The sequence below is a fragment of the Corythoichthys intestinalis genome, chromosome 21 (genome assembly GCF_030265065.1).
Source record: "Corythoichthys intestinalis isolate RoL2023-P3 chromosome 21, ASM3026506v1, whole genome shotgun sequence".
Taxonomy (NCBI): Eukaryota; Metazoa; Chordata; class Actinopteri; order Syngnathiformes; family Syngnathidae; genus Corythoichthys; species Corythoichthys intestinalis.
The window spans coordinates 40,662,431-40,681,559 of record NC_080415.1 but is presented as its reverse complement, the minus strand read 5'-3'; the positions used below and the strand labels follow the sequence as shown (position 1 = coordinate 40,681,559).

The following is a 19,129-nucleotide window of genomic DNA, read 5'->3' as shown; positions in this document are numbered from 1 at the left end:
TAAATCTGGGGGGAAAAAACATTAAACCGAAAATTTTGACCAATCTCAAAACGGGCTGCAAAAATCAGAAGACTACAGTGGTATGAAAAAGTATCTGAACCTTGTGGGATTTCTCACATTTCTTCATAAAATCACCATCAAATGTGATCCGATCTTTGTCAAAATCACACAGATGAAAAAAGTGTCTGGTTTAACTCAAACCACCCAAACATTTATAGGTTTTCATATTTTAATGAGGATAGTACGTGAACAATGACAGAAGGAGGAAAAATAAGTAAGTGAACCGTCACATGTAATATTTAGTGGCAGAAATAACTTCAACCAGACGCTTTCTGTAGCTGCAGATGAGTCTGGCACATCGGCAGGATTAATCTTGGCCCATTCTTCTCTACAAAACTGCTGTATTTTAGTCAGATTCATGGAATATCTGGCATGAATCGCTGTCTTTAGCATCTTAATGGGGTTCAAGTCTGGACTTTGACTTGGCCACTCCAGAACGTGTATTCTCTTCTTCTGAAACTGTTCTGAAGTTGATTTACTTCTGTGTTTTGGATCATTGTATTGTTGCAGCATCCATCCTCTTATTAGCTTCAACTGTCTGACAGACGGTGTCAGGTTTTCCTGCAAAACATCCTGATTAACTTTTGAATTCATTCTTTCATTAATGATTGCAAGTTGTCCAGGCTCTGAAGCAGCAAAGCAGCCCCAAATCATGATGCTCCCTCCACCATGTTTCACGGTGGGGATGAGGTGTCGATGTTGGTGAGCTGTTTCATTTTTCCTCCACATATGATGTTGTGTGTTCCTCCAAAACAATTCAACTGTGGTTTCATCAGTCCACAAAATATTTTGCCAAAACATCTGTGGAGTTTCCAAGTGCCTTTTTGCACTAAAACCAGCAACAATGTCGCTGTGGAGTCTTCCCCTGAACACCATTCTTGGCCATTGTTTTAAATATAGTTGAACACAGAACTGTTGGACTGTGCCAGTGATTTCTGTAAGTCTGTAGCAGACACTCTAGGGTTCTTTTTTACCTCTCTGAGTATTCTGCGCTGAACTCTTGGTGTCATCTTTGGTGAATAGCCACTCCTTGGGAGAGAAGCAACAGTGCCAAACTCTCTCCATTTGTAGACAACTTCTCTGTCAATTGATGAACATCCAGACTTTTAGAGATGGTTCAATTCAATTCAATTTTGTATCCTTTACGAGCTTTATGCAAACCAACGATCCTTGATCCAAGGTCTTCAGACAGCCGTTTTGACCGAGCCATGATGCACATCTCATCAAGACATTTCTTACCAGGTGTGTGTTTTATAGTGGGCAGGGCAGCTTTAAATCACTCATCAGTGATCAGGCACACACCTGACTTAAAATGTTTGGTAAAAATTGGTTTCAATTGCTCTTTACGGGGATGGCTTGGCTCAGTGGTAGAGTAGTTGTCCCCCAACCCAGAGGTTGTGGGTTCAATTCTCTTCCCTGATGAACTCTCCTAAGTATCCTTGAGCAAGATACTGAACCCCACATCGCTCCTGGTGCTGCGTCACCAGTAGGTAGTGTGAGCGCCTTGAAAGGTGGAAAAGCGCTATACAAGTATAACACCATTTACCATTTAAGTCTCCTTAGGCCGAGGGTTCACTGACTTATTTTCGCCCTTCTGTCATTGTTTGCTTGCTATCCTCATTAAAATATGAAAACCTATAAATGTTTGGGTTGTTGTTAGATAAAGCAGACACTGTAATTTCATCTGTGTGTTATGACAAAGATCAGATCACATTTGATGCTGATTTTATGCAGAAATGTCAGAAATTCCAAAAGGTTCAGATACAGGTATATTGCTTTTGACTTTGGGGGGGGGGGGGGGGGGGGGGGGGGAAATGGCTTCACCCTCAAATTCCTTAGGGGTTCGGTGAATGCGCATGTAAATCTCTTGAGGTTCGGTACCTTTAGTGAGGTTAACAACCACTGGCCTATAGGTTCGCTATAGCAGTAGGAATAAAAATACATTGTTCGAACTCGTTTTGCACCGATAATGTATCGGTACCGTTACGGCACAATCGAGGAGTACTCAGAAATAACGTGCTTTCCAAGGGCCGGTCTCCCCACTCAAGATGGCCACCGGCTACGCGTGCTGCTCTAAACAACTTGCTTGCGGCGTTCTCATAGCAACCTGTTAACCGTTGACGCGTCTCTTTCACCTGTCCATTGGTAATTGAATCCCTCCATGTGAAAAAGCCCCCGTGCGGACCGTAATCAGAGTTTTGTTCACCCACAGATTTTGTGAATATTTGATACACGCCTTCACATCTGCCATTAATATTTATCAGCTCATGTCACTACGCATAATCCCAATATTGATCTGGCGTCCCTCTCGCGTGCGAGCAGACCGACTCCCATCTTATCATTCCCATCAAAAGCATCCGTGTGACTCCGGGAGGCGTGAATCTTAAATAAAGGCGGAAAGATTCAGATTAGAGCAGATGATAAAATGAAACTTTAATAATCCCCCTGAGGAAAGTGGGTCACTGCCGAAGTGTGGGAACGGAAGACGAGAATAGCTCAAATGCAGTCTTGTACAGTAGGTAATACGAGTAGTTACCATCAAAGCGCAAATAGTCTTGCGGTGAGTAGAATACAAGATATGACGTGTCTACATCGTAGCCAGCCAGATTAGAATTTGTACATGGCGGAAAACACAGACAAGGCTGAAAAAGCAGTTTCTGCTCTTGCACCCCTCTTTCAAAAAAACTGCTGTATTTTAAGCCAAAAGAACATTTTGTGTTTAGTAAAACAATATGTCTATATGCTGCCATAGCAGATTCATGGCGCAATAAGCCCCCGAACTATTTTCAATTTGTCCGTTTCTTCCTGGAAACCCCTGTTTAGACTTCGCTCGACCGCTTTTGTTTCAACCTAGCCATAAAAAGAAGATAAGTCATCGTATTTATTATTCGAAATGGCTGTCACTGTTAGCTTAAAATCATAAATTGATGTCTAATATTATAGTGAAAAAAGAAAAAAAAAAACTTTAAACTTTTAAACAATTTATGTCACAATGGAAAATATTGGCATCCGTAAAAGTCATGGATATCTACCTCATAATTATTGCTTGATTGTATTTTTTCCGCTAACTGTCACATTTTTCCCAATATTTTAGATGATAGATAATAAATCCAACCAAGAAAAATTGAAAAAGTTTAAAAGGGTAAATATTTGAAAATCTCAATTACTCCTTGATGTCTGCGATTTCTGCATAGCGACCCATGTTATATTACCCTGTTTCACCATAAAATCCCCCCAAAATTCAGCTGTGGCTAGTCACAGCTGCGTATTGACACTCGGTGATACATGTTACATGGAGTTTTTGGATCGAAAAGAGGTAAGTAAGGCGATAATATCTCGTTAAAATCATGGTGTCTGTTTATGCTCTTGCGTGCTCTCACCTCCAGTTTTTTTAAATGCCCTCCTGTTCAAAAGTTTTCTTCCCCCAGAAAGTTGAGATTTTAAGCTTTCCAATGTTGTATCATACATGCATATGGGAACATTTTGAAATTTGGCCAAATCGGGGGTCTCAGGGCGAAACTTCAAGTGTTATCTGCCACATACTGTACGCACATTTGTTCATTTGCTGCCAGCCTCCGCTTTAAATGGATTGGACGTCGGCACCGTCAATGGCAGCCCAGAATGTGTTCTTCCTCTGGTCAAGATGCACCTTCGCACCAACGAGATTATCACTATGTTGGGTTTGAAGCTAGATTTATGTACATCTAGCTGTGCTAAAAAAAAACACGCAGGAAGCTTTTGTGGAGCTTTGGAGCCGCACCCCAGCTGCTGTGATAGCAACATTATTTATTCAGGGACAAACAAATCAGATGGAAGGGGTCAGGATAGGAACATAGGACGTTGAATAGAATACATAGATTACATGGGGGCCACATGGCCCAGAACAAAGCAAAGGCTAACTAGACAGAAGTTATACTATAACTATAAGGAAAGCATAAATGCTAACTGTGTGTACCACAATTCCAAGACACTAGTAGACATCCAATCCAATAGAAGTGGGACACTGCCAACCCTGCTGCTTCATATGGATTGGACGTCTAGCATCTTCAATGGTAGCCCATGAGGAAAAGTGATACAGAAAGTGAATAATAGACTGTATTATTGCGTTGCATGCGTGTGACAAATGAATGACGAGAATTTTCCATGCAGGTTTTTTTTTTTTTTTTTTTTTGTATGTGCATTTGGTCTCTTGCAAGTGGGGCTCGCTTGGGTACTTTGCTTACACACGTGAACATATTCGCAAAGGCTGGCCTTATCAGAGAGAAGGGAACGGGAGAAATGAACTATGAACGATTAGAAAATGAAAGAAGATTGCTTTTGATTAGCACTAGTTAATTAACTCAGCCAGCTGCCTGCCCGTTCCCTCGCCAGCCCGTCAACAATGCGCGATTAACCCGACGCGTGCCTGTGTGCTTCTTAATGCTAGTGTTATAAAACATGTTTTTCTTGCCGTTTGCAGTCCTGACATTTCAGAATGAAAAACCGTGTGTATCTTGAACCTTTCAGGGGCAGTGGATGGCTATTTAAAAGTTGCCACGTCAGACCTTTCATTGTCGTTTTTGCCCATTTAAACTGATTTTTGTGATGGATTTTGTAAATTATGGTATTTTAAAAATTTCAATGATGATGTGAATAAATACAACGGTAGCGAGGTTAGAATAGAACGTTGTCATTGCAAGTTTATTTAAGAAAATTAAAATGACCCAAGTAGGCCCAAGTAACACTCCAATACAGTGGTATGAAAAAGTATCTTAACCTTTTGGAATTTCTCACATTTCTGCATAGAATCACCATCAAACGTGATCTGGTCTTTGTCAAAATCACACAGATTAAAAAACAGTCTGCTTGAACTAAAACCACCCAAACATTTATAGGTTGTCATATTTTAATGAGGATAGTATGCAAACAATGACTGCCTGAGGAGACTTAAAGAGCAATTGAAACCAAGTTTTACCAAACATTTTAAGTCATGTGTGCTTAATCACCGATGAGTTTGCCTAACTTGACGGTCTGAACGTGTCTCAAATCTGGGCCACTTTTTTCCAGAATGTAGAGGCGGTCTGAACTGTCAAGTCTCCCAAATCGGAATTCAAGCAGCAATTACGTCAGAAAAGAGCGAGACAGACAGGGCACTACGGTAGCGGTGTGACTAGCGTTAGCTCCTAGTTTGAACATGGCTTTTGGGGAAGGAGCGGGCTTGACAACAGTCATAAATAGGTTGAGGATAAGCCTGAGAATGCTCGGTTTTCTCTCAGCTCCAAATGAGCAATATTACAAGATTGCTTACACAGTCGGGAGTAAGGGCAAACTGTCCGTAGGTGTGCGTGTGCGTCACGTTTAGTCATTTATTTTGATGCTCAGCTCGTCTCTGACTGTGAATTAGCCCGCATGCGGGGTGCTTGAACGGGCTCAATGGAGAAAGGCAGTCTGAACGGGCACGCCAAGTAAACAGATATGACAAAAAAATCGGAATTGTGCATTAAAAAGATCTGTGGGTATGAACTTAGCCTACTTTAGAAACCGTTGAAAATTTGAGACCACGCTGCCCATTGGTCTGTTGTATTCCCTCATACTAAGTGCGGATCAACCTTCCACTGAGCAAACCACTTAGTTCCTCCTCCCATCAGTTTGAGGAATAGCAGTTGAAAGAAATGCTAATTGGGAGCAAACCAGTCCAAAACCTGGTCTAAAAAGCCACTTTGCCTGGATTTAATCAGCGTACCAAAATAGGGCTCAGCGTTTCTTTACCTTTGGCGAACCCCTTAGACCTACTCATCGTACCCAGGTTAAGAATCACTGGTGTAGACTGTTGAGTTGCTACGAGGTGCTTTCAGTTTGACTTCTGCATTTGGATGTGAAAAGGTAAATAAAATACAGCTGCTCAAACCCATTTAGAAAGCACCTGAAGGTGGGATTAATGGTGTTTATTTTCTTTGCTCCCTCCATAAATCTTTTGTCCTGCAGCTGGTTTGATATCGACCCTATTGGTTTCATTGTTCAATGGCATTTGGACTTCATCGTTCTTCTTTATCTGATCACAAGGGGTTTCACAACAAAAAAATGAATGAGCGTTCATTGGCTGCCATCCTCCCACTTCAAATGGTTGGGACTACCGGTAGTGATATGCTCATTTCAATTCACGGCAGAAGCACGAAAAGACCTTTTATCGCCTCTACCGACATGTCCTCATGTTAGTAGGGACATTCCCATCCAAATCAGTGCATTGACATTAAAATTTGATCATAAATCTTATTTCTCAACCCATTTTAAATAGATTATGCCTGTCAAAGCATCTGCTGTTCACTCATTGCTATTGACAGCAAATGAACGAACGTGCTTCAAAAGGGATTGGAGGTCTACTAGCGAAAAAAAAAAATCACTTTAATTCACAGCTGAACAATAATTGGACACCACACGATTGGATGTTTATCATCATTTAAACAAGTGCTCCTTTTTTTTTTTTTTTTTTTTTTTCCCTACCAGCGGTTGGAAACTAGTTCTTGAAAAATACCGTATTGGCCCAAATATGAGACTGCCCTGATTTTAAGACGACCCCCTCTTTTTCAAGACTTAAGTTTGAAAAAAGAATTTTTGAACACCAAATTAATTTTCATATAGAAAATAATTACAGTAAATCTGAAACAAATGATTATCACAATATATTTGAGAGATAAAGCATGTTGTTTTGTTGCCTCGTTCAAATCTTAATATCTGAACTTTTAAATACAGTATTAAACTAAAGTGCAATCACATTCGTAAATGAATGGCTTCTGGTTTTTGGAATGTAAACTAATCTATTGTGATAAAACAACAAAATTGCAATAACTGCATTAACCATCAAAGTGAAATCTAACTGAAACTAGTCTTGAAACAAATCTGAATAAAGAAAAACATTGCAATAAAATAATGTCAACTGGTTAAACTAGTAGCTGAGATCTGTCATGACAGAACATCGCTTCAATGATATCTGGCGCCTTCTAGTGTTGTGAATGGGGAGAGTAGCTGAGATCTGTCATAACTAGGGCTGTCAAAGGATTAAAACTTTTAATCGAGTTAATTACAGCTTAAAAATTAATCGTAATTAATCACAATTTAAACCATCTATAAAATATGCCATATTTTTCTGTAAATTATTGTTGGAATGGAAAGATAAGACACAAGATGGATATATACATTCAAAATACAGTACATAAGTACTGTATTCGTTTATTATCACAATAAATCAACAAGATGGCATTAACATTAACATTCTGTTAAAGCGATCCATGGATAGAAAGACTTGTACTTCTTAAAAGATAAATGTTAGTACAAGTTATAGAAATGTTATATTAAAACCCCTCTTAATGTTTTCGTTTGAATAAAATTTGTAAAATTTCCATAAAAAACAAACAAACAAACTAGTAGCCCACCATTGTTGATGTCAATAATTACACAATGCTCATGGGTGATGAAGCCCATAAAATCAGTCGCACCCAAGCGCCAGCAGAGGGCGAAAAAAACTCCAAAAAACACTGTACTGTCATTTTAATCTGTTTGAGCGGGGCATGTGCGTTAATTGCGTCAAATATTTTAACGTGATTAATTTAAAAAATTTAATTACCGCCTGTTAACGCGATAATTTTGACAGCCCTAGTCATAACATAGCATCGCTTCAATGATATTTAGCGTCGTGAGTGGGTATAATGTCCAGACCGCGACTATAAAACGACCCCCTCTTTTCCAATCTTATTTCAATGCAAAAAAAACACTGTCTTATATTCGGGCCAATACGGTACCTATTATATTAGATGCTATTTCTTAGTAACCCCCAAACTGATGACATTATTTAAGTGCTATTTTTGTGATAAACTGCAAAGAAAAAAGATTGGATGGTACTTGTGTTCAGTTTGTATTTCTAAACATTGTCCTGCTGTTGCTATGACACATTTATGCTTTGGGGCTATTTCTGAGACAAATCATCTTGGTGGATACTCAGATTAACGTAGCTGATTACACACTCAAATTAGACCACTGTCTCAAGGGATGCAAACACTCAGGTGAGCATAGAAGTCCGGATTGGGGAACACCTACACACGCACACAAATAGCAAATTGTACACTCAGTGCAACACATTGCTCATGGGCAGCCCGACATTTCGTAGCGCGCAACACAGCTGTTGGGGAATGACGCTCAGTTAGTTTTGTTATTACACACCAGCTGTCAGCCCAATTTTCTTTAGCCAGGAACATCTGTGGTGTCACTCCCTATTTCTTCCCACCCACATACATACTGTATGCGCATAGACAGACACCTTCTATCTGTGTTTGTCCACATCACTTCATGTTGACAGCTTATCAAAGGTCTTCTGTTGCTAGCAGGAATGAGTAAATGACAACATTTCGGGGATCACTTAGGCCAATACGTAGTTATAGCACTCAATGTTCGAAGCTGTTGCTTTTCTTCCACTACTTTGCCACTGAACAAAACAAGGTTGTGGTGGAGGTTGTGACATCTGTGTGGATGTAGCTCAACTGTGGATACAGTAGTGGTATGACAATATGTACAGTATCTGAACCTTTTGGAATTTCTTACATTTCTGCATAAAACCACCATCAAATGTGATCTGATTTTTGTCAAAATCACACAGATGATGATGATGAAAATCACACTGCTTTAACTAAAACCACCCAAACATTTAAGTACAGTGCCCTCCATAATTATTGGCACCCCTGAAAAAGATGTGTTTTTTTTAGCTTCATATATATATATTTTTTATTCAAATAATATGGGCCCTTAATGGAAAAAAGAGAAAAATCCAACCTTCAATACAAGCACATTCATTCAGTGGGGAAAAAATCCCACATAAAGAAAAAATCATTTGACATCAAATAATGTGTGTCACAATTATTAGCACCCCTGGTGTTAATACTTTGTACAACCCCCTTTTGCCAACAAAACAAGGTCTGGGGACTGAGATGGCCATGGAAGGAGCTTGATTTTGTATCTGGTGGACCATTTGTAGATTTGGCCATATGTTTAGGGTCATTGTCTTGCTGAAAGACTCAGTGACAACCCATCTTCAGCTTTCGGGCAGAGGGCAACAGATTTTGATTTAAAATGTCCTGCTATTTCAAAGCATTCATTAGAGGTGGGAATCTTTGGGCACCTAACGATTCGATTACGATTACGGTTCAGAGACTCCGATTCGATTATAAATCGATTATTGATGGCCCCCTCCCCCATTTTTTTCTTTTAATGTTTTGTATATTTGTTCCAAAATTGTTAAAAATTCTCTCAGGCTAAATAAACCAAACTACTATTTTAGTATCAAGTTACCGGTTAAAAACAGTAAATAAAATACTCAAGTCCCCATTCTGTATCAGCAGCTTTAAACTACATTCAATTAATTTAATGTTGTGAATCAACTGTTAAAGTTGTTAAAATTGCGCCCGTTATTCCATAATTTCCCACATGTCTACTTTTGACATGTGAAAGTTTTAAAACTGTTTCATCATTTAAAGATAGATTCAAGTCAAGATTTTGCCGATTTAGGGGTATTTTAGATCAAAAGTAATTAGGTTCTCTACAACAGAGCCTTCTAGAGAAGTCTACTGCTTTAAGATGGCGCCTGTTTACTAGCGCGGGAAAGTCTGTCATTTCACATCTAGTCTAGATATATGTGATATCTACCATAGCCGTATGTTGCCGTATGTTTGTAGCAACTAGCAACTGGACGCTGTTTGTAGCGGCTGACGGCCGCAGTCAGGTATTATTATTATTATTATTTTTTTAACCTAGCGGCATTATCTGCACATGATATTTGCTCTGGGTCCGTTCCTCATTGCATCCCGAAGACCGCGCTGACTGCGTTTTATTTCCGCTTTACCTGGTATAATTCAATAATCGGAATTTGGATGTTTGTGAATCGTTCTCGAATCTTCCACGGCCGAATCGCGAATAATCTAAGAATCAGAAATTTTGCACGCCTCTAGCATTCATTATGCCATGCACCCTAACAAGGTTGCTAGGGCCTTTGGAAGCGAAACAGCCCCACAGCATCACTGACCCACCTTCACAGTGGGTATGAGGTGCTGCTCCGCATGCGCATCTTTCGCGGCACACCCTCTTAGAGTGTTTGTTGCCAAAAAGCTCAATCTTGGTCTCATCTGACCAAAGCACATGGTCCTAGTTGAAGCCTGGGACCGTGTGTATTTCTGTGTGACATGCAGTGGCGTATCGTGAAACTTTTGGGATGCAAAGTATCACGATACATCACCATTTCGATATTTTGTCAAACCCCTATGCGTAAACATGGTTTATTTTTCCATTCAGCAATTTTTTTTTTTTTTCCGGTCGATCGTAGAATATCGTAGATTGATATCCTGTCCCTTGATCGCTGTTATATCCTTATATTGTGACATCATGGTGAGCCTTGCATCGCAAATTGTACAGTATTGTATGTGGAGATACAGTACCTGTATGATAATAACGCACACTTATGAAGAACTCCCGCGTCTGGTGCCCGTCTCAGTTACTTTTTGATGAAATTGAGGCCCGTCAGCAGCCTCTTGAGGGACCCTGATTCCAGTTCCATTGAATTAATGTCACACCGGTGTGAGAGTCACACATAGGAGTGACAAAATATCGAAATGGTGATATATCGTGATACTTTGTATCCCAAAAGGTTATCGATATGCTCTTGCCAAGAATCGAGATATCGTTTTAAAAAGGCGTCAATGTTTAAAGAAAAAAAAGGAACCAACAAGTTGCTACCAGAATCTTCCACCGTTATAGTGTCTCAGTTAACTCTAAGGCTGCCATTGATGGTGCTCGTCGCCCAATCCATTTAGACTGGGAACGTTCGTTCATTCCAAACCAGAACATTCACACTCGTGTCTGATTTTCAGGGCATTTGCAGGTTACTTGCTGTTCATTTTAGGGCATTTAAAGGTCATTTTCTGTTGAGTTTGAGTCACAGCCTATTTATTTGGGTGATTACCAGGTGACCTCCTGTTCTGTAACTCAAAATAAACTGGAATTGACCCATAAAATGCCCAAAGTCAACAGGAAGCAACTAAAAATCATCAACTGGTAAATGACTTTAAATGGCCCAAAATGACCTCATTGTCTGCATTGGCTGCCACTGATGGCCATAGACGTTCAATCCGTTTGAAGTGGGAGGGATGGCAGCGAATGAACGAATGTTCATTCGCTGCCACCCTCCCAGTTCAAATGGATTGGACGTCTACGAGTGACAGCTCATTCCAATTCACAGCAGAAGCTTGTTTTTCTGTTGTTTGTAGAATGTCCTAGAATGATTTCCTGACCAATGTATTGATAATCGTTGTATTGCCATATCGTCAGATCATCGTTATCGTGAGCTTTATATTGCAAATCGTATCCTATCGTGAGGTACCTAGAGGTTCCCACTCCTAGTCACACACACAACAGAACATTTCGCTACGCAGATGCTAAAGCACACAAATCCTCTTTTTCTTTGTTCCTACGTGTTGCCACAATGTAAGTCAGCATCAAAACAGACTTTTCCCCCCTTGCTGTCATTTCTATTAAGATGATAAATGTCCTCTTCTACGCAGACTTTCCTTTCAGACCGAGCCCATTGTTTCTTTGTAATACTGAAGCTCGCTCACAGGCTTAAGTCATCATGGCAGCGCCTAAAGCGTCGTTTCTAAGCTCATAAACATCAACTAATAGGGTTCCCTCTATGGGGAAAAAAAAAAGAACAGCAGAACTTGGCACAAACGGGGGGAGCCCCGCGCCTTTGCGAAGGAGGAGGTGGGCAACGCTTTGATTGGATTTTCAGCCCCACAGAAGAAAATTAACTTGGGAATTTCGACAGCAACGCGCCCCGCTGACACAGACAGACACGCGGAGCTCCAAGGGGGAGATGGGAAGACACGCTCTGAGAGCAGAGAAAATTAGGGAACTTAAACTACAGTGATGGCAATTTAAGATGTCTAACGGCTCCGTAACGCTCCCATAAAGTTGGGCTGATGGTTCATCACAACATATGCGGGTCATTCCGGAATCGGAGGACGTTTTGCGTTGGGTATGATGCAAACCGGAGTACGATACTCCACTCTGACTGAAAGGGAGCAAAGGAATCTGACGTCAATGGCCGCCAATGAGTTAAATGGACACATTCCGAGTGAAAAATTGGTAACAACCCACCGGTTATTCAATTAAACAGTAACATCTTTTTGAAACAATAATGTATATGGATTCTTTGTGGGAGCCTATCAAATACCTATTGAAATAATTTGACCTTTTAGCTAGATTGCTGTAATCACACGCGCTGGCGCAGCTCCAACAACCCGGGTCGGCGAGACCCCAACAACCCGGGTCGGCGAGAACCCGGCTAAAAGGCCAAACTCCGCGCGTTCACCTTAGTCTTAACCCCTTATACCGACTCCATTTTCGAAAAAGGCTTCAAAACACAAGTTGACAATTTATTCTGGTCGACAGCGATCAAACAGCAAGGCGAAACAGACTCAGGCGAGGAGGCAGACTCGTTCCATGGTCACCGTATCACAAGTCAACAAAAGGTTCCTGAGGAAAATGACAACGATTCGTTAAACATTGTCTTTTTTTAAGGCTTTCGCGGGGCAGGCTGTGGACAGAAGAAGGGTGTTTTTGGGCGCTGTTTAGGGTTATTGTCTGTTTGTGGATTAGACAAGAGCATTCGGGAGTTACTTTTATCAGGACAACGAGGGGTTGTGAATTTTGCCACCTCAGCGTCAAAGGGGCTCTTGGAGTCTTATCAGTCGTGTTATCAGTTGGAGTTTGGGCGCTCTCCGGTGTTCCTTGTGTTGAGACAGGATGTCCCGCCATTTGTTCTGGACTGTCTGGGAGAACTGATTGCGGGAGTTGGTGGTGTAGACGTGGGCTTGTAGATGTCTTGCCTCGTCAGCGTCAATCTTGCTCAGTCAGTTGCATGACGCAAATGTTGGGTTTCCATGATAAAAAGGCGTCAGTATCTCTTATGCCCTATACTCTGCTTGTTTTCCTTAAACTATGGTAGAAGTGCTATTTATTTTATATTGGGTATGTTGGAGTAATACAAACAGTAAATACGAGAAAAGATACTATTCCCTTCATTATTGCGATGCAAAGTATTAGGATAAGTCACCGTATTGATATATTGTTACTTGTACACGCTTGTAAATTGGGCACCTGTTGCCTATCAATTGTGGCGTCTCTGTACATCTACTGTTGTATTGTAAGCACATTTCCCCCCCCCCATCTCTTGCAGCTCTGTCAGTGTTGCCGTCGAGTGAAGAGCTCGCCCCGGCGCCTCAGAGTAAGTGCATGGGCGACATCGAGGAGTTGGCATCCAGCTATGAACGTAAACTGATAGAGGTGAGTTACACCTCAGTGATGTCAATAGCGTAATAGGATGGAGGAATGCTGCTAAAGTCCCATTTAAGCATTTTCAAGGGGACACATTAGGAGGGAAGGATGACCAAAAAAACTGCAGTCAAACAGATAACATGACAGATGTACTACATAATAACATAACATTACTACAAATAAGTCCACAACAGTCCATGTGATTTTTTTCTTGGCATATGTGATCGTTCATAAATGATGTGATTTCCAGCAGTACCGTTTCAAAAAAATCTCCCCGACCACACTATTGATTTGAGCAAAATGTCACTTTGAGGTTTGTTGGTTCCCAATGAGGCCTGTAAATATTAGACTGTTTGCCTTCATTTACTGGGGAAACACAGCTGTGTTTATGACCAGGCCCTGCTCAATTCCATTCATGTATCACATTGACGTTGACTTTGTAATATTTGAGTTAACTCTCTGGCTGCGTTCATTTCAAAAGTTTGTTCTGCACTATCAGGCAGAGTGCAGGACGGGTTGTTTTTCTTTTTGTTTGGTGTTATTAGTAAGAACGATTTATGAGAAGAACTCTTTATTTTCTATTTAACATGGCACGCCAGATCGATTACTTCATATTGAAGGAATCTGACTTTTTAGCCAGATTGCTGGAACTACGCCAGCCGAACTGCCAGACCCACGCTGGCGCGGCTGCAACGACCCAGGCTGGCGAGACTTCGACAACACGGCCAAAAGGCCAAACTCCACGCGCTCACTTGTTGACAATTTATTCAGGTCGACAGCGATCAAACGGCAAGGCGAAACAGAAACTGACTAAGGCGAGGAGGCAGACTCGTTCCAAGGTCACCATATCACAGGTCAACAAAAGGTTCCCAAGGAAAAAAATGACAATGCTTTGTTAAACATTCAGTCTATTGAGGGCCCTCGTGGGGCGGGCCGTCCGTGGGCAGGAAGAAGGGTTTGTTTAGGACAATCTTCTATCACAGTTTGGGCTGTTTAGTTCGTGCGTCACAGTTGGTGAGTCACCGTTACTGGGAAAACCACAGTGGGAGATTTTACCCGCATCAGCGTCAAAGGGGCTCTTGGAGTCTTATCAGTTGGATATCGGGCGTTCTCCAGTGTTCCCTGTGTTGGGACCGACGTCCCGCCATTTGTTCCGGATTGTCCAGTAGAACTGTTGTGGAGACGTCGGCTTTTTTTCTTTTTTTTTTTTTTAACCTGTCCTGTTCAGCTGTTTGACACGGAGGGTGGAAGTCTAAGTGTCCGGTTGGTCTGAACAGTTTTAATGTTTCACATTGAGAGTATGACATACTTCCATTGTGATCATTCAACATACCTCATTTATTATGACAAAGCAGCGAACAGGAAGGGGTTATGGGGGAACAGAAAAAAAGAAACACAAGAAAAGAAAGAAAAAGAAAAACAACAAATACATTGAACGCCTATACTTACTATTACTGTTGGTGCTACCGTCAGATAGATGTATTTCCTGTTGACACCATGTGGGGGCCCTTTTGACCAGGGAAAGAAGGGGGGGACCATAAGCTAAGTGATTGAGAGAGGTGGAGTGTTCACAAATCAGCACTGTGATCTAGAACCCAGTAGTCATGTGAATCCCTTGTGAGTGTAAGCCCGTCGGCAACAGACCCTACTCTGCCCCACAGCCAATCCCGGTGGGCGGGGGGGGGTGAAGGGGGCAGCGCAGCCCATCCCTCCTCCCGCAGCCCAGCAAAGGAGCCATTGTCACCCCCCTGGGATCCAGGGTGGTCCCCTGGGCCACCCGCGCGTATGGATGCTCCAAACAAAGTTTCGTTGTGCTTTTTGCAACAATGACAATAAATATTCTGAATCTGAATCTGAATCAAACTCACTGTACTTGTAGCTCATGTCTCAAGTAAGTGAAGGGTAGCGAGCGTGATATAGGTCAGAAACTTTCAGTGGGAGTAAGGATTCTCCCTTTGATCCACCAGCTCATTATATAACCATTAAAAAAAACACATTTGGAAGAAGAACAACAATTACAAGCCACCAGCACCGAATCTCAGTTTCCGAGAGGAGACGCTGAGAGAACATGATGTTCTTAAGAGGCTGTGGTCTTTTCAGTCGAATGTAAAGTAAGTGGAGCACTTGTAAAAGGTCAAGGTAATGTAAGATGTTTCTTTTTATAACAGTGCGGTAGAATGATGGACTGTTTCAGATGCACATTCTTCTATTTTTGTTTTGCAATTTTCAAAAACAACCATGTGGCAGAAGTTTGCACATGATTGTTCTTTTGTCAATCTAGCAAGCTAGCTATTGTCAATCAAGATTATGGACTACCTAGGCCAGGGGTCCCCAACCTATTCCACAAAGGCCCACTGTGGGTGCAGGATTTCATTCCTACCAAACAAGATGACAACACTTTTTCCCCAATCTGGTGTTTTACAAGTGCAATCAGTTGACTGCAGTCAGGTGTGGCTTGTTTTAACAGAAGCCTCATTGGTTCAACTGTCTCTGCTGGATCGGCTGGAACAAAAACCAGGACCCACAGTGGGCCTTGAGGACTGGGTTGGAGACCCCTGACCTAGGCAATAATACATTTCTGCATAGTCACTTAAATGAAAAGTTATTCCATAGGCTTCATAATGATATTGTTGGCGTGGCCGTCAAAGCTGACCGAGTGGAATCACAGACAAAGACCTTTTTTCGTTGAAGATTCTTGTGAATACATGCTTAAATCCCTGAATTCTTTACAGATATGGCCGTAAAACAGTCTCCATTCTTGGTTAAAAGCAAAAAAAAAAAAAAAAAAAAAAAAAATGCTGTTAGCATTTATTTTACATTAATATGTCAAAGTACGATGCTAGTCTCAGTCAATGTGGCGGCCGCCATATGTAAACAGAGCTTTTCCGGTGAAAATTCTTGTGAATAAATGATTAAATCCCTGAATTCTTTAAAGATATGGACGTAAAAGTCTCGATTAGTGCTCCAACGATTAATGATTAACTCAAATCATTTGACTGGAAAAAGATTCGAATTAAATTTTGGTGCTTTGAGTATTCGTTTAAAGTGGTGTTACAATGGTTTACTTTAAAATTGTTTGCATTTAGTTTTATTGATTTGGGTGGATACGTGAATATGACATAACTCAGCTGCTCCCTGTTTAGACCAACATAAGTTTTTGTTTGAGCTAATGTTTTTTTAATGCATTCGTAATTTAGTTTATTGGTATATTTAGCTGTTTTATGTTGGAATATGTGTTTGAACCATTTGTTAAGAGCATTGTAAACAAACAAAAAAAGTTAGCATTTTATAGCATTTAAGCTAGTGTACATTTGCTATGGAAGTTAGCCAATTGTTCTTTTGTTGTACTGAGATCCTCATTTATTTTTTACTTTTTTTATACCGTTTGAGGGCCAGCTCAGGTATTTAAATTTTCTATGTTCCCTATCTGATTACTCGATTAATCAAACTAACTAATTCATCGATTAATCGACTACCAAAATAATCAACAGCTGAAGCCCTAGTCTTGATGTTTGGTTAAAAGCAAAAAAAAACCCCCCAAAAAAACAGTGCAGGTAGCATTTATTTTACGTAAATATTGCAAAGTATAATGCCAATGCTAATTTCCCCCATTGATTTTTTTCATAATGTTTCAAAATGCATGCATGGTACGAAAAAAATAATAATTACCTTGAACCATCAAACAAATTACTCCTGAGACAATCCTTCCTGTTTGTATGGGGTACAGCTTTCGTACTTTTTCAACATAAATCAGGCGTTGGGTCGCTGCATGTGTCGCGGATTGTGGAATGGCCCCCTACAGGGTGACCCCAAAAAAAAGTTTACACTGCCATAATACAACTTAAATGCCATGTTTATTCATCTTAGAATTGAATCACAAATTATACATTTATTGTAAAGAACATGTACAGTACACTCTATTTTTCAATGTGTCCTCCCTTAAGTGTCACAACAGCCTCCAGGCGCCTGCGGAACGCTTCTTTATGTAGGATGCTGTCATCTTTTCCCAAGATCTAACAATGGACCTCTCCAAGGCTGCCACAGAAGTTTGTGGCTTCTTACAGGCACTGTCCTCCACAGTTGCCCATATGCTATAATCCAGGGGATTGAGATCTGGACTCTGGGGTGGCCACATATCACCTTGTCAATCAACTTTTTGGCACTTCCAGACCCAGGTTTTCGTGAGGCTGTTCCAGTATCTTTCAGCTTCTTTTTAAATTTGTAGACTGCACATCTGGATATTCTCAGATTTGCTGCGATCTCAGTAGGTGTCAGACCGGCACGCAGCAATTCAGGTACAGCTAAAGTTTTCTTCATTTTCAGAAGAAGCACAGGAATTGTAGAGACGAGAGATTACCAGCTGCATTGAGTGACCTTAATGTATCACTTAACCATGACAACCTACTTAGATATGTTTCAATGGCTTTTAAACAAGCAGTCAACTGAGTGTAAACTTTTTTTTGGGTCACCCTGTATTTGAAGGCACGGCACACTGAAGGTCGAATCTGATCTTTCAATACCATTATGAAGTCTATGGTTATTCCATCGTGGCTTGGTCAGATAATGCTTAACTCAATATCTGCCAGTGACGGCGCTAGACCTCCAGTTCATTCTCTGCCAACCTCCGGCTTCAAATGGATTAGATTTCTACTCGTGATGAACAGCAGAGACTGATTGGACACATTCTGGCCACATTCTGCTCTTTCGTAAGTGACACATTTTTACGATTAGTCGACTAATATATATATATATATATATATATATATATATATAAAAAACAATTCACAAAAACATTTTGGAACACTTTTAATTCTTTATTAAAGTACAAATAAATACGTAAATGACTAATAAATCACAAATAAACAGAGTTCAAATGCTGATTGCATTAACTACTGCAAAAGAATGGAATGTAAACAGATTCAGAACACTGACTTCGCCTTTCCAACATGATTCCAAACAATTCTTAGAAAAATACCTAGCAGTAATATTGTAGTATAGGACTATATATAATAGCATTATAGTAATTATTCATTTCCCATCAGATTTTTCATAAAAGGTGTCATTTTAAAGGTATTCTTAGTGTAGAATCTGAATTCTGAAGTACGTGGGATTAACTCCAGAAATCATTATTTAGATGACGAACATGACGTGCTTTTATTTTGGAAATGTTCACTGGAAGTACGTTTGCTAAACAGCTAACTTAAGCTTTACACCCCGCGCAAAAAGCACTTCTTGTCATTGCATGTGGTGTCAGTAATACATTTTTTTTTTCATTTTTTTCCTTTGCAAATGCCGTTAACCAGCGATTTTTCATCTTTGAAGTGTCACCTTTTAACCACAAGTTTGCGTTTTGGGGAAGACTGCCAATTCTTTATAGTAGGCTAAAGTAAGTCATTTTTTCCCCCTATTAGTCCCAATGTAGCAATGCTAACGCACAGTGTTTAATATACTAGTAGATGTGTTTCCTTATTTGGTATGTCTGAACTGTAATCATACGGCATGTTGATGACCAATAAACATCTGCAAAATGAAGTAGTCTCATATTTCATCCTCACGCATGCACGCATGCGGTGATAAAACGCAGCCGTGAAAATGATCACCCTCATTTTTATTTACCATGCGACTCATTGCAAATCGCAACAGGCTTAGCAACTTCAATAAAACATGTCGTTAGTTTGTTAGATGGACTTACTCTTGTCGTCATCGAAAATTAAAACTG

The 19,129-nt window shown here is 40.5% G+C and overlaps 1 protein-coding gene across 3 annotated transcripts in view; it reads left to right on the top strand.

Annotated features, from left to right (window-relative positions):
- snx29 (sorting nexin 29) overlaps positions 1 to 19,129 on the top strand; it is a 162,824-nt gene that overhangs the window by 76,069 nt on the left and 67,626 nt on the right. For all 3 annotated transcript variants that reach the window (XR_009061722.1, XM_057825552.1, XM_057825553.1), the window contains exon 15: positions 13,313 to 13,419. Coding sequence is in view for 2 of the 3 variants with exons in the window: in XM_057825552.1 (XP_057681535.1) it covers positions 13,313 to 13,419 (107 nt within the window). In the remaining variant the exon portion in view is untranslated. The remainder of the gene's footprint in view (positions 1 to 13,312; positions 13,420 to 19,129) is intronic.